This window comes from Magnolia sinica, chromosome 15 (genome assembly GCF_029962835.1).
Source record: "Magnolia sinica isolate HGM2019 chromosome 15, MsV1, whole genome shotgun sequence".
Classification (NCBI taxonomy): domain Eukaryota; kingdom Viridiplantae; phylum Streptophyta; class Magnoliopsida; order Magnoliales; family Magnoliaceae; genus Magnolia; species Magnolia sinica.
The window spans coordinates 32,957,842-32,974,516 of record NC_080587.1 but is presented as its reverse complement, the minus strand read 5'-3'; the positions used below and the strand labels follow the sequence as shown (position 1 = coordinate 32,974,516).

Sequence of the window (16,675 nt, the reverse complement as noted above, 5' to 3'; positions counted from 1 at the left end):
TAATTATTATTGTTTCTTACGGTGCAATCCATCCGAGCTTTGGATGTGCCTCATTTTTGGGCTCATGCCCTAAAATTATTTGGCAAAATGGATGGATGGTGTAGATATAACACATTCATCACGGGTGAGGCCCAAAAAACTTTGACACGTGTGCTGCACTTCACATCCGAGTCCCTCCTAATTCAAGCCTTAAAAAATTGTACACGAGACATATATTAACTTGAAATTTGACAATTAAATTATGGACTGCAATTGCTAACTCACAATGCCAAAATCAAATTATTTGAATAGTTTTAATTGTTAATTTGTGAACTTTTATTTTTTAAAATAGGACCTTTTGATTTTTTTTATTTTTTTTTTATGATTCACTATCCAATAAATGTCCACCAATTTATAAGTGGGATAATGACAATAAATGGCATGAATTTGAGGCTGATTTAGAGAATAAATTGGTCCTCCAAGTCAGCCCCAAATTGGCAATGCCATCTACCTGAATTTAATTTCATTTTTTTAAAGAACTATTGGGAGAAATGATATCAAGATGTTAAGTATATAAATTACATATTTAAAAAATTAAATATATGAATTTTGTAGTCAAATTCAAGTTACCTGGTTAAAAAATTAATCAAACAGTCCGATACAACTTCTCACCAAAGAGTGGACCGTTACACTACCATAAACATGTTCTAATTTATAAATGAATGCATATTTGGAATGCTTAGAATATTCTAGATTTAATCCATATTTTTTCATATTTTTTTGGCAAAAAAAAAAATTTGCGTCGTTACGGGTCGTTACGCCCCCGTATCCGTATCGGTTTCGGAGGGCACCGTTACGCCAACCGATACCGATACGGGACACCTTGATCTGTGCCATGGTACATATAGACAACAATTCGAGCGGGGCCAGATTTTTCTCGATGTCTCGATCTACCCGCAACTGCCTCTCTCTTAACTTCATATTGTAGTGGCAGTAAACGAGCTTCTGCAATTTCTCATATGCCAGCCGGTTCCCCTTGCTAGTGTGTTTGAGTGATCATGTGCTCCAATTCCTCTCACATGGTGAAGAGGATACAGTCTGTGCGAGAACATGGACTGCCAATAACTGCAGTGCGGGCGTGTCGACTCCGTACATCACCCACTACTCACCTATATATCTATGAGGAGCTTGTTTTAGTTTGAAGTTTAAACGAAAAATGCACTTACCTAATTATGTTACCATACTCACACGGCATCATCATTTCTGTCGACGCTTTTGCTAGTGCGGATGAGAATGTACCTCAAGCATCCCTAAACTACAACAACTGTAAACACGGATTCACGAGTCATTATTTTTAATCACCCATATTTTTAGAGGCTATAAGGAAGAAAATTTATTTTATCAATTACTATTGGTGAAATCTGCTTAAATTGCATTACCTAGTTACTGAATTCTGATTGCGCTATCAATTCTGGGAACAATCGTTCGAACACCTCGTGGACGGCCATCGTCAAGTCTTTATTCTCATGGAGCCGATGTTTATAATGAAATTTGGGATTCAAGTAGTATGCTGAAACCCAAATATTAGTTACTAAGTTTAATTAACATGCAAATAGAAGTGATGCTTAAAGTGCAAGTGCAAGTGATAAAAAAGATAGGTAAACGTAACAAACTTACCAGCTTGGTGAAGTAGATGCTCGAGAGTCCCGGTCCATCGATGATCGATGATATTGATCACCCACTAATACGAACTGGGGATTACAGTCATTATCCCCTCTCATAATTCTCATAAGCTCATTCATTGACCCCATCGAAGGCCGCATCTCATTATCTATGACTCGTAGGACCTTGTAGATCGGATGCAGGATAGAAACGACGATGTGAACTCTTATCCCGAAAGGAATTGAAAAGCACCATCTTCGAAACGTTCTTTGCACCCTCAGTCTTCCTCTGATTCCACTCTAAGTATCTCTCATATCTGAACACATTCCTGAGACCCACGCGGTGCCTGTATAAGCTGTCGAGTGCAATGAAGTTCGTGGCGAACCGTGTCCCACCTGGTCTAACGATGTCCCCTCCACAACACTCACGCGTTGCAGCCAACAATCATGAGTGATTATATTTAAAGTTTGTCACTCTCCTCGCATCTTGGATGGTCCTCCTGACGAAATCCCTCTGGCTTATCCCCTCAATCATTTAATCAATGCAATGTGCCGCACACGGGGTTCAATAGAGATTGTACCTCCTCATCAATTTCTTTACGACCTTAACGAACGCACTGCCATTGTCCATCACAACTTGGATAACATTCTGGGACCCAACATCTTTAATCACTCCTTTTAGGAGGTCATATATTTATTCGTGAACTTTTATTTTGGCTGATGCATCAATGAATTTGAGGAAAACGGGCTACCCTCTACAATACACCATGAAATTGATAATGGACAATTTCGTGGGTCCCGTCCACCTATCACATATGATTGTCATACTGCTTCTAGTTCGGCTTGAGTCCACGTACCCAAGCCCGCATCTCTTTGTTCTCCCGATTGAGGTAGATGCCAAGAATCTCTTGTGGCGTCGGAGGCTTCACACCGAGCCCGGCACACTGCACCTCAATCATATTTTTGAAGCGAGGACTAGGTGTTGCATTTGCTGGTACATGACTCGAGATGAACTACCTAAATATAGCGCCCCCCACTTTCTCCTTGAGCCCCTTGTTCCACATATTTTTTAATCTCTTTTGATTAATGCCTGCGATGGGTGCATCTGTGACACAAGCACTTTGCGTGCGTTGTAGGCCATGCCCGCTGCCTCCCTCAAATCGTCTACTGCTCCCACCAGCCTCATGTTGGAACGTCCCAAATGACGGCCTACTCTCATCAAACGGTCTTTTTTGCTCCCCCTCCCACTCTGAAGTCTGAGACTCACGAATCACTTATCTAAACTCCCTCCTATCTCGAGCCGTAACACAGTCATCGACATATCCGATCCCCTCCTTGTTGTCGTCATCTTGCTCGTCGATATCACCTAGGCCCCGTCCAGTGTCTCGTAGCTCCTCTCTCAGATCCCTCTCCCAATCCTTCTGTTGCAGCTTGTGTGACTTCGCTTCAGTCAACACTCTTCTCATCTATCTCTCACTGGCCTTGTTACACTTGGGCAGTCTTTCACATTCTTGTATCCCCCTACCAAATGTTCCTTTAGCCTAGACACTCCCCCACTCCGTATCACTTGGCCACAATAGTTGCATATGGCTCCATATTTATTTCCCTCCACTGGTCGTCCATGTTTCCACCCAATGTCCTTTACTCCACCTTTTCCCGATCCAGACGACATTTTACTCACGATCAATGCTATATATAGATACAGGAAAACAAATAGCATATAACTCCATAATGAAGGACGGATCAGATCGAACAAAATAAAGCATATACAAAATTCAGGTGGACCACACCACGTGATCTATATATATATATATATATATATATATATATATATATATATATATATATATATATATATATATATATATATATATATATATATATATATATATACCTTTCATCCAATTGCCACTGTTTACTATGGGATGGTCCACCTAATAACTGTTAGGCCCACCATGAATGTATATAGAATAAATACATCTAAGTGGGCCACATCCCAGGAAACTCTATCAGGCCCACCATGAATGTATGTGCTTTACCCACACCATCCATCTATTTTACCCCTCATTTTAGGGGTTGAACCCAACATTAAATCATAAACAAAGTTCCAGTAGACCACACCAAAGAAAACATTGGGAATAAACAGATGGAGAAAATAGATCCAGTGCACTAAGTGCATGGAAAACACCTTCCTATGCACATAGCTGCATTTAGACTTGTTGGCATCACAGAACCTATATGGACCCTCCATTAGGTCCATTCCACGCTTCTCCTATTTATATGAAAAAATCACATCAATCTAATGATCCTATCCATCCATTATTGGACCTATGATCTATATATGCATTTCACTAATGAGATGGTTTGGTTCATCCAGTTAGAATGAATTTTCCAAGGAAACTTACAAAGAGGGGGTGGAATCTACTGGATGATCTAGATGGAGATTTGTATGCTAACGAAATCCAAATGCAACCTGTGCTTGGGATAGCTATTAAGAAAGAAATGGGATTATCTTAGAGAAGACATACTCTAGTGCTCTTCGAGACTACAAGTTACAGTGCATCTAGTTGCACCGGTTCACATGGACAATCCAATCCATTGATCTATAGCGTTCATAGGTCTAGCGAACTTTTAATGGGGTAACATATAAACATCCCTCTGATCTAAAAAATACTCACCATTTGATCAATGACCTTTTAAAATGTACAGTCAGGATCATTTACCAAAAACTCCAATCAATAATCTGATCCATCTATTTGTTAGGCCCAATCGTGGATTACTTATGATTCTAAAGAATAACTTTTGTTAAGCAGTAAAAACCATCTCATCCATGGATGGCTAAAGAAAATAGGCCAAATGAATGTCAAACTGGACCATCCAACTAGTGCAATTTTTGCATGTTAGCCCATTTCATGTGTTCCCGACTTAATGGATAGCTCAGATTAATCGATTGGACTGTCCAAGAGAACAGATACAACTAGGAGCACTGTAACTTATACTGTGTATTTCTCTTTAAGAAGAAAGTGACCCCTCAAAGAGAATCTAAAACTCAGAACGAATTCTAATTACTTTGGGTTTGGGTATCCAAACGGGCTTTTACCTTTTTGGCCTCTAAAATGATGTATTTATTACATCCACACCTTTCATCCATTTTGGGACATCATTTTAGAGCATAATCCCAAAAATAAATCATATCCAAATTATAAGTGAACCACACCACAAATAGCGGTGGGACAATGACTAGTATCTTAAAACATTCGTAGGGCCCACCATAATGTTTATTTTCCATCCAATATGTTCATTAGATCACACGGACTTGGATGAAGAGGAAAAACAAATATCATGTTGATCCAAAACTTCCATGACCCCAAAAAAGGTTTCAATGGTAGATGTTCAATCCCCTACTGCTTTCTGCAGTGAAGTCCACTTGATATTTGGATCTGTCTTATTTTTCGGTTCAAGCCTTAGGACGAGCTCACCAAATAGAAGGACGATTGGGATATTACACATACCTCATGAAGGGACCCACAAAACTTGGTGACGTAAACACGCCAGCCAGGTGTGGTACGCCAGCTAATCCGTTTCCAGAAACGGATTTCCTGTGCCAAAGGCTTTGGCAGGAATTTCCTGCGCTGCGCTGGGTGGGGCCCACCATGATATTTCTGAAAAATCCACCCCGTCCATCCGTTTTTCCAAATCATTTTAGGACTTGAGACCAAGCATCAAATGAATCCAAAACTCAAGTGGGCCATACAATAAGGAAAATTGGAGAAAGAGTTTGCTACCCTTCAAACCTTCCCGGGCTCCACCTTGATGTTTATATGCCATCCAAACCGTTTATAAGTTCATTCCCATTGAGATGAAGTGAAAACAAAAAAAGTTTAGCCTGATACGAAACTTTTGTGGTTACATGAATGTTTAAACGATGGTCAATGAATCTTCACTGTTTCCTCTCCTGTCACCCACGTGAGTTTTGGATCCACTTGGTTTTTGGGCTCATGTCCTAAAATGATATGAAAAAACGGATGAACAGGCTGGATTTTTCAAAAGCATCATGGTGGACCCCACCTAAGCATCCCAGCAGCTTTCCTGGAGTGGCTTAGGTGAGACCCAGAGGCGTGGGACCATGACTGTGGGGCCGGATGGACAATATATATGTGTATAGGTTATCCACGCCGTCCATCCAAATTTTTCACTGGTTTTAGGGGTTCGTCCCAAAATTGAAGTATAGACAAAGCTTGAGTGGACCACACCACAGGAAATAGTTGGGTTAATGATGTCCCCCATTGAAACGTTCTTAGCGCCCACAGTGATGTTTAAGTGTCATCCAACCCGTTCATAAGCTTACAAAGATATGGATGAAAGGAAAACATAAATATCAGCTTCATCCAAAACTTGTGGACCCAAGAAGTTTTCAACGGTATATGTTCAATTCACACTATTTCCTGTAGTGTATTCCAAGAGTTCTGGATATTCTTGAATTTCATTACCATACCCTAAAATGATATGGAAACACGGATGGATGGCGTGGATATGACACATACGTGATGGTGGGCCCCACAGAGTCTATTTAGTATGCTAAGGGTGTGCGTACGCAACCCACTTCCTTAAAATGGATGTGGATTAGCTTGTAGCGAGTTAGTTACGTCACCAAGTTATGTGGGTCCCACCATGATGTATGTTTTGTATCCACACTGTCCATCCATATGGAGAGACCATATCAGGGCATTAGCCAAAGACCGAGTCAGATCCAAATCTTGAGTGGACCCCACCACAGAAAATAGTGGACAGAGTGATGCCTACCATAAAAAACTTATAAGGGCTACAAAAGTTTTCGATCAAGCTGATATTTGTAATTTCCCTTCTTTAATGTCAGTGTTAACTTATGAACAGGTTGGATCTCAAATAAACATCACGGTGGACCTTAGGAAGGTTTCAACGGTGGGGTCACTCTCTCCACTGTTTTCTGTGGCAGGGTCCACTAAAGCTTTGGATCTACCTCATTCCTTGGATCATGCCCTAAAATGATCTCTACAAATGGATGGACGATGTGGCTACAACGCATATATCATGGTGGGACCCACAGAACTTGGTAACATCACAACCGTATTAGTTGCACTACAACCTGCGAGTAGCTAATCTGCGTCCATTTAAAATAGGGTTAAAAATCAAAAACCCTTCCCCAAATTCCTCCTCTGAAACCGACCCCCCCCCCCCCTTAAAATCCCTCCGAAACCAAAAATCTCTGGATTTTCGTAGCCTTGCCAGCGGGTTTTAAGGCTGGCAAGACGGAGAAGTCACCGTTGGAGGATCATTTGACGGAAAATGCAATTTTTTTGGGGATTTCGTTCTTACCTCTTGAAGAATGGTTGCCGTTGCTACCAAACTTTGAAACGTTCCTCTTCAAATTGATCCGAGGAAAAAAAAAAAAGGTATTTTCTTCTTCTTTTTTCTTGGATTTCGATGATGTTATCGCCGAAAATGTAGCCCTTTTATCGATAAAATGGAAGTAGTTGGCTACAGTTTCCACCTGTGGTTGGTGGGAACAATAAATTATCGATGATATTTAGAAAATATCAGAAAACCGACATTATCGGCGATGTTTCGACAATATCTGGCAAGAAAACGAAAAAATAGATTTTCAGTTTCAATGAGCCAGCGATACCAATATTATCGGCGACAATTCGATATTGTCGCCAATAATTTAAACACTAGGTGTAACCATATCTCCACAGGACCTGTGGCAGGGTGATGTACTGGTCAACACACCCATATACTGGCACCAAGACAAAGATGGCTTACATTTAAAAACTAAAACCCATGAGACAATCCTACCCATCACTTTTTCCTATTGGCCTGTTTGGGAGCTTGGATTTGGAATGCATTGGAGTCCAAATCACAATTACATTGGAATCGAGGTGATTGTGTGTGTGTTTCCTATTGGCCCATTTGGGAGCTTGGATTTGGAATGAATTGGAATCCAAATAACAATTACATTGAAATCAAGGTGATTTTGTGTGTGTGTGTGTGATATTTGATAGAATGATTGTAATAAGTCCGTTGAAATATATACTTTGGCCAAAAAATGAGGAAATTTCAAGCCCTAGGTGGGCTACGAACGTAAGGATCACAAACAAGCAACTCGCCAACATTTTTTAACCGTCCATTTAGATATCCTACATTTGGATGGTTCAAATCATTCTATTGATGTAATTTTAGTGATGCAACCAATAATTGGATTGTTTTGGGGTATCATTAGCGTGCCACATGTACAATAGATTAGTAGCCTAGCGACACCTTTGTTACACGTGTAATTTTCATGCCTTTAAAAAGGAGCCAAAAGGGGCATTTCATTTAGATTACAGCGGAATCCCAGCATTTTGGTGAGATTTCAAAACACACCAAAAAGGTGTTATTTGAAATACCTCTGATTCCATTTACCTCCAAATCCAGGGCTGCCAAACACAAAAAGTAGCTACTTGGATTTGAAATACACCCATTTACCTCCAAATCCAAGGTGCCAAATGACTCATATAGTTTCTCCCACTGCCTATTTGACCGTTAGTTTTTTTTGGCACAAATTAGATGGGTCAGATTCTCTAATAGGTGTGATTTTTGAAACGTGAACCATATATGACAAGGCCTCACATATGGGTGGACCTGATTTGCACATCACCTTGCCACATGTGCTAACTACCATATTTCTGTTCTTCCCACTCCACCGTTTTACCAAAAAAGAGAAATAAATGATGAATGATATGAATGTGAGCCCATGCCACAATGTGGGCCCGTGATGTTTCAGTGCCATCCACTCCATGAGAATGCAAGCCCCTTGAAGGGTACTTCTTGTCATTTCTTAAAAAATACCTTTCTATTCACAATCAAAAGACATTTTAATGAAAAGCTCAAGAATTTTAAGACAAATGCCATATTAACTAATTTTCATGGTTTTCTAAGTAAAATACATCTAAAAATGGAGTCCTTTGACTGTTTTTCCCAAACAGAAAGTAAGCCTTTGAGAAGAACATGGCATTTAAAAAGCTTCTTCAAAAGCCATGCACTTAAGAGTAAATTGGATTCTAGGGAAAGCCAGAATGATATAACAGAAGCACAAATATTAAAAGTCTAGAATATTCAAAATACAAGTAGAAGTGATGTCCAAAAGCTTGAAAGATTTTATGCTTATAAGGGAGAACTGGATGGTCAATTGAATCGTGTGCATACAAGTTTCCTACAGAAATCAATAATGATGGCATAGCATCCTAACAAAAAAAAGGAAACATTAATGCTACTTTCCCTTTCTTCAAGCTGACCATAAGACGAGCACTAAAATGGATTTGAAACATAACAAAAGGAAAACAGAAATCAGAAAGGTGGAAGGCACCAACCAATTGCCTTTCAACCGATGTATTGGTGCTGGGAGTAGTAACAAGAGCAAGTTCCCATCCAGTAGGATCCAGTACATTTGCTTGCATGTTATTTGAGTCATGAGATGCAGTGGCACCTACTAAGACCATCCAAATTCTGATTTAGACATTGCAAATGACCATAGAAAAATAGCAGAAATTGAAAGAAGTGAAACAAGAAATAGGTGAAGTGTAACTTACCAGATGGAACTATGGCCAGAGCCAAGGCATTGCTTTCTTCTATTGCAGATGCATCTGGATGTACAGCATTTAATCCCTACAATAAAGATATGTAAGCAAGCAACAGAACTGTCGACTAACAAAACAATGTTCATAACCAATATAGGCTTACCAATAGATCTCCTGTATCAGGATTGGGAGGAGGAGGCGCAACCTCTATGTTAGCAGGTGCTGGTATTTGTTCCTCTGCGGAAGGTTTTCTATCCTCAGAAGGAGAAGGAAGTTCTTCTGGTTTGTAGGTCAATAGAAGTCTCTCTTGGAATTCCTGATATGTAATGCAACTTGAATATTATATCATTTTTTAAAAGAATGCAAGTCTTTTTTTTCTTTTTCTCTTTTTTATCAGTGGCTTGTGTGTTACATGTTAATAAAAACCATCTACAAAGAGCCTTGGCATTTTACCAACACATGAGCCAACCTTAACTTTACAATATCCAATACAACGGACTTTAACCAGTTTAAATAAATAAATAAAATAAAATTTTGAAAGCATATGCCATAGTGTCTAGATCAAGCCTAGGAGGTAGCAAATATAATGGAAGAATTACAAGATGTTTGTGCACATCTAAATGTTATTTTTCTTTTTTATTTTTTACTCACATTCACCACAAGCCGAATTTTGATGCAAGTAGATTCTCAAAATGCAGGGTGTATAGAGCAGTGATGGTTTTTTTTTTTTAAACGATGATAATATTATTTACAAAAGCTGAAGCTAAAAGATACAATAATTACAAGCCTGATCGAACTACAACTCCGCCAAAGAGGGCAGGAAAGCATCTAAAAGCTTTAACCAAAAAGCCCATTCTATAACAAGAGATTTAGCTTTGCTAAAAACCTGAGAAACATGATTCTTGCCATTACTGAAACAACAACTGTTCCTTTCCAAACATATCACCCAAAAACCCGCTAGCAAGTACAATCGCCAAACTTTCCCCCAATTTTGGACACACTGCCGCTATGCCACATAAGAAAGGTCTCCACAGACTTTGGCAAGGCGCCAAGGCCTATACCACTCTGAACAGACCAAGGAAGCTGTCCAAAACCCTTCTTGCAAAAGAACAATGAAGGAATAGGTGCTCCACCGATTCCTCATCTCGCATGCACATAAGAAAGACATTCAGAAGAATGAAACTTCATTTATGGGGGTTATCTATAGTCAGCACCTTTTTTCTTCCCATTAGCCACACGAGAGCCGCCACCTTTGGAGGAGTGCCATATCACCATATGAACTCTGTCGAAACATCTAACGAACTTGTAAAAAGATTTTACTGAGAAAATTCCAGACTTATCTCTAAACCATTTCATAGAGTCCACATCTAAGGGGGCCGGAGATATATTTGATAACAAATCCAACAACCTGATAAACTGAGCCACCTCTTCATCTCTCAGATTTCACCTACACGGAGAGGCCCAAAATACTTCCTCTTCAAGTAAAGAGAAACATCTATCAACCCTCAAACCCACCTCAGCCGAGATCCCTGCCAATTGCAGGAACAGATCACCTAATATAAAACCCCCCACCCATTTAACCTCCCAAAATCTGATATTAGCCCCATTCCCCAAAAGAAAACCCACCCCTTCCCAAACTTTGAGTTTTATGGAGGCCACCAATTTCCATACATTGAGACGCCCTATATAACGAAGATGACCTAGTCCACCACCCCCTATCTTCAAGACCATATTTTCTCACAATCACCTCTCACCAATAAGAACCCACCCCTACCCCAAATCTCCAAACCCCTTTACCAAATAAAGCTATATTCATCTCATCCAACTTCCTGAAACCCACCCCTCCCTGTTCCCTTGGTTTACATGCATCATCCCATTTCACCATATGAAACGTTTGACTCTCCCCCTCCGCTCCATAAGAAGTCCCACCTAAGTTCATATAATCTATCCAATACCGACTTTGGACATTTGAATAAAGACATAAAATACAGTAGGAGATTAGACATAACTGTCTTAATCAAAGATATTTTTCCTCCTAATGACAACTGGCGAGTCTTCCATTGAGATAACTTGGCCTCGAATCTTTCAATCACTATATCCCAAAGATGCTTCGGCAAATCGGCAGCCTTCCAATGTAGAGAGGAAGACCAAGCTAAGTCATTAGGAAAGCGCCTTCCTTATATCCCAACACTTGAGCATAAGTCTTCAACTCCTTCAGAACCCCCACACCTAATATTTCACTTTTGGCAATGTTGATTTTTAAACCCAAAACTGCCTCAAAGGAAATGATGATCAAGCATAGATTTTCAACATACATAAAGTCAGCTTCACAAAAAAGTAATGTGTCATCAGCATAGTGCAAGTGGGATATCTAAATTCTGATTTATCCACCCAAAATCCTTCTAACAACCCCATTTCTATTCCTTTATCTAGCATTTTTCTAAGAGCCTCCATGACCGTCACGAATGAGGATCCCCTTGCCAAAGACCTCTAGTAGCTGAAACAAACCCATTTGGAGAACCGTTAACTAGAATTGAAAACTTTGCAGACCTCACAAATTTTTGGATCCACATTCTCCATTTAATACCACATCCCAACTTTTGAGCATATAGTCCAAGAAGTCCCAATCGACATTATCATATGCCTTTTCAATGTCTAACTTACACACTATGGAGATTGAGGATCCCCTTGCCAAAGACCTCTAGTAGTTGAAAAGAAACCATTTGGAGAACCGTTAACTAGAATTGAAAACTTTGCACCTCACACATTTCCAAATCCATGTTCCCCATTTAATACCACATCCCAAGCTTTTGAGCATATAGTCCAAGAAGTCCCAATCAACATGATCATATGCCTTTTCAATGTCTAACTACACACTATGCCTTTTCAAGCTACCAAAAAGCTATCCACGATCTACCTATCTTGAACGAAAGCCCCTTGTGATACTGAAATAACTTCACCCAACACCACCCGAAATCTTGAAGCTAAAACCTTGGCCAAAATCTTGTATACACTTCCCAGTAAGCTAATGGGCCTAAAATCCAGCAAGCTTTCCACACCTTTTTTCGGGACAATTATAATAAAGGTAGCTCCCAATTCTGGGATAATGCATTCTTTCTCATGGAATTCATTCATGAAATCGCATTCTAAGATGCTCTTGCCTTCTTCCACTGCCACCATCTGGTCCTCCGATTCTTGATGCACTGTAATCGGCACCTTAAAATCCCCAAAACGCAAGTTAATCACCTTCAAAAAGGATTGAAGTATCTTTTCCCTGATCCGTATTCTAGCATGGTACAACTCGTCGCTATTATTTTGTCCAGGGATCTAAGGCATCCACCTCTCCAACACAACCTCCAATCTCCTTGAAAATATCATCCAACCATAATTCCATCGGAATATCCCAGAACTAATACCAGTGAAACTCCTATCCAAATACTTACCATTCGTCCCATTTTTTTAATCTTTCTGAGTATTTCATTTTGGATGGATTAGCACATGGTTTGAATGATGTTTGCATGATCTTCGCAGTCAAGGGATAAAAGAAAAACATGATCTCGGAGCTTCTTCACCATCATATCCTCCTCTTGTAATCCTTTCGCATTTTGAAGCAACCATTTCAACAAATCATCCTCATTTTGGCATGAATAAACTGAAACAACATAACAGAAAAAAGGTCTTCATGAATTCCTCCAAGACTTTGATATTAATACAAACTTCTGGCCCCAACTCTGTAAATGCCTTCCAAACCCATTTCCCTATGGAGGATTCTCCTCTATCTCCCTCCTTTGATTCCATGTTTTTACATTCATAACCACTTGCTTGTATGATTTACCTACTTCCAGTGATTGTGATTCGTGAGCAGGCCCTGTTTAAGAGAAGATGTCGCCCTTGAGAAATCCCTCCTCTGCATTCCAACCTCTGACTGTTTTAGGCTTTTAGCCTAATCCCATTTCTTTCCTTCCCTATTCTTTTGTTCCAGACCGAAATGCGCCTTCTGAACGCACAATTTGATGCCACTGAAACTTTCACCATTGAGTTGTTGTATTTGCCTTTTGTACCTCCTGCTCTGAGCTAATTCGGACAAAAATGAAACCCTGGAGGTTAGTGGAATTCCTCTCTCGGAATTACCACCTCCCTTACTATCCCCACCTCCCCAAAAGCCCTCACCCTATGGGGAAATTCTCGACAAAAATAGTCAAGTATTCAGATAGAGCCGTCGACCCACCCCTTCGATAGTTCAGTTTCCACCCTATTCTTACCAGCTTTCTCCCGTTCTCCCTTACCGTCACCCTCTTCCCCTTTTTCACCACGATCGTCTCTTGTAGGAAACCCCCTGTTTTCTTTTTGTCACCACATCAGTGTATACATTAAAAAAACAATTACAAATCAGCAGTAAAAAGTGGAAATGCAACTAAATGTGTTATTCCGGGGTCTCCATTTTCTCAACTGCCTATTATAAAATCACAGATCTACATTTTCAATTCAGATTTAGGGAGCAAGGACATGTATAATGGTCTTTTGTTGTATGTGCTGGCATATATGCATTCTTCGGTAATCCCATAGAGTCAATGTGTGGTGTTCTATATCCTTCATTTCACTGTTTTGTTTTCCTCCTCTTAATAAAATTTCAACGTTAACAATCTTTTATAGTAATAAATAAATAAATAAATAAAACTGAATTGTTGTGCCTTAGTTACATGTTAGTTACAGATTGCAACATATCACTCCTATATGAAGAGGGTAATCTGTTTAGTTTAAATCTCAGCAAGTCAAGACATAACATACTTGTTCACCTGGATGCACTAACTTGGTAGCCTCCTTTAGCTATTTTATTATTAAATATTTTCATATTTGCGATTTCTTATTGAAATTTCTCAAGGGAGATAGGATGGAACAAAAAATAAAATAATGTAGGAAAAATTTGTGAGTGCATATATTTGTCAATTGGCATGTGTAGTGTGTTGTCAAGTCCGATGAGCCCTATGGAAGCTAAAGAATTGAAGACTTGAAGACCTACGGTGATCAAGACTTGAAGATTAAAGCCTATGAACTGGATGCCTTGGTAAATCTTAACCTTCTACCCATTAGAACCTTGAAAACCCCAAATCTCTTCCCTCTAGATGGCCTAAACCTGATTGCAACACCCTAAGCCCTTATAGCCTAGAGGAGGAGTCCATTTGAGTTGCATGGACTTGGCAAAAACATGAGCAAAGGAGTGAACAAAGCATAATTTAAATTTTGCTCTGATTGAGTGGATCTCGATCCTATTTGCAGTCCCTCAATAGGAATCGATACAATCAAAGGTCTCCTCGATACTATCGAAGAATTGCCTAAATAAGTCTAGTGAGCAAACGGGCATAAATTCAATTATCTCGATACTACGAAGATACTAAGATAGGATCGAACATGGACAAGAAACTGTCCAACGAGTAAATTGTTTAAAATTCGAATTTCTCAATCCTATCGAAGAAGTTGTTTCTTGCTAGTTATTTGACCATTGCAAGACGAAACTATTTAACCCCTTGCAAGGGTTTCTTTGCAATTTGATGAGAATCATATAGAGCTTTGTGAGAGCATTTTCCCTTTTTATATTCTTCCTCATTGGCTCTATTCTCATGAGTTCATACTTCAATCCTTGTGATTAAGATCATTAATGAGCATTCAAAGCTCAAATTGAAAAATGAACTCGAGCATTAATGCCTTGACCTAAATGAAAGAGGTAAACCCCTCTGTCTTATGGCCATTAAATGCTAGCCAATGTTTCGAATAGCGCCCGTAGCGTACGCTACGTAGCGTAGCGTGGCCGTAGCATTACGTAGCGTCCCAAATAGCGTAAATCCCCTATAGCGTAGGCTACAAGGGTTGTAGCGTATGCTACAGCTACGTAGCGCGTAGCGTCCGTAGCGTAAGCTACAATGTATTTTTTTACTATTTTATTTTATTATTATTTTTTTCACATTTTCTTTGTTTCTAATGTTGAGGAATGTGACACTCGTATTATACTTGATACTTTTAACCTATGGGATTTTTATTTCTTTTCATAATTGTAACTTGTGGTTTCAATTAGACATTATAAATTAAAGTGGTTTGCTTAGAAAGTTGTTGGTGTGATAATTATTTGATTTGTCTTATATATGTGGATTGGCTTTTGATAAATGATAACTAATAACTTTTTTGAACATGCTTATAATTGATAAAATGAATCATCTTTTAGGCATTTTTATATTTTTTTCCCCTTTTTTTCCACTATTTATTATATTTGTCCTATTTTTAAATTAAAAATTAGAAGTATCGTGTAGCTTACGCTACACGCTACGTATTTACGCTACACGTTATAGAGGGCTGAGAGCTACGCATCACGCTACTGCTATTTAAAACACTGATGCTAGCCTAGGTGAATCCCTCTCCTACCCTACAAATTCATATCCTATAGAGTGATTCCCCAAACCCTTCTCCCACACCTTGGCACTATAATGGTAAATTCATTCAAGGTTGTTGTTTGTGAGAGCTAAAGAGGAGCTAATTTGTGCAAGACGAAGCATCCTCAACAAGGCGCTATCATGGGGCTCATCCAGCTAAGTGAGTGCTAGTATTTGAGTCCATTTGTTGAATCCATTTCTTGTGTAGATTTGGGTTTCAAGAGTTTGAAGACCCAAACTCGATAAGACCTTGTGTAGGCCTTCGGCGGGAGTAAATGCAGCTAGTTCTTGTGTAGGGTTCCTCTTGAAGGGCTTAACCGCCTAGAGTGAGATCCTAAAGGAGCTAGAAAATATGCCTAAGAACGAGGGAAGTTTAGTGTCAAGACCCCCTTACTTTGATGGATCAAATTACACATTGAAAAGCAAGAATGAGAATATTTATTAGATCTTTAGATTCAGCAGTTTGGGAGGTAGTAGAACAAGGATGGACTACCCCGGTCAATCAAGTACTGAAAGATGGGGTCACACACTCCGTACCCAAACCCCAAGTAATGTGGACTGACCATGAGAAGGCGAGAAATGGATATGACACCAAAGCGCTTATTGCAATTTATTGTGTTGTGTCTCAAGATGAATTCAAATGTATATGTACTTGTGAGACAGGAAAACAAGCTTGGGATTTATTGGAAACTACCCATAAGGAACGAGCACAGTAAAATGCTCTAAGCTCCAGCTCTTAACTCTTTAATTAGAAAATATCAAAATGGAAGAGCATGAGACCTTCATGGAGTTTTATACTAAATTGAGTGATATATGTAACTCCACGTGGGGCCTAGGTGAAAAAGTTCCGCAACCATGCATTTGTAGGAAAATTCTTAGATCCCTACAGGATTCACCTCTAAAGTCACAACAATAGTAGAGTGTAGAGATATTGATTCAATGAAAGTAGAAGAACTATTAGGTTCCCTACAAACATTTGAGCTACACTTTAAAACTCCCACTAAATCCAAAAACATTG

General features: G+C 39.4%; 1 protein-coding gene across 2 annotated transcripts in view; it reads right to left on the bottom strand.

Annotated features, from left to right (window-relative positions):
* Positions 1 to 16,675, bottom strand: part of LOC131228013 (putative clathrin assembly protein At2g01600) — a 75,481-nt gene that overhangs the window by 17,126 nt on the left and 41,680 nt on the right. Inside the window, exons 12-14 of one of the 2 annotated variants that reach the window (XM_058223826.1) lie at positions 9,399 to 9,551; positions 9,248 to 9,323; positions 9,029 to 9,147 (exon numbers count right to left, since the gene is read on the bottom strand). In XM_058223826.1, the coding sequence (XP_058079809.1) occupies positions 9,029 to 9,147; positions 9,248 to 9,323; positions 9,399 to 9,551 (348 nt within the window). The remainder of the gene's footprint in view (positions 1 to 9,028; positions 9,148 to 9,247; positions 9,324 to 9,398; positions 9,552 to 16,675) is intronic. The other variant, XM_058223828.1, reaches the window with a different exon arrangement.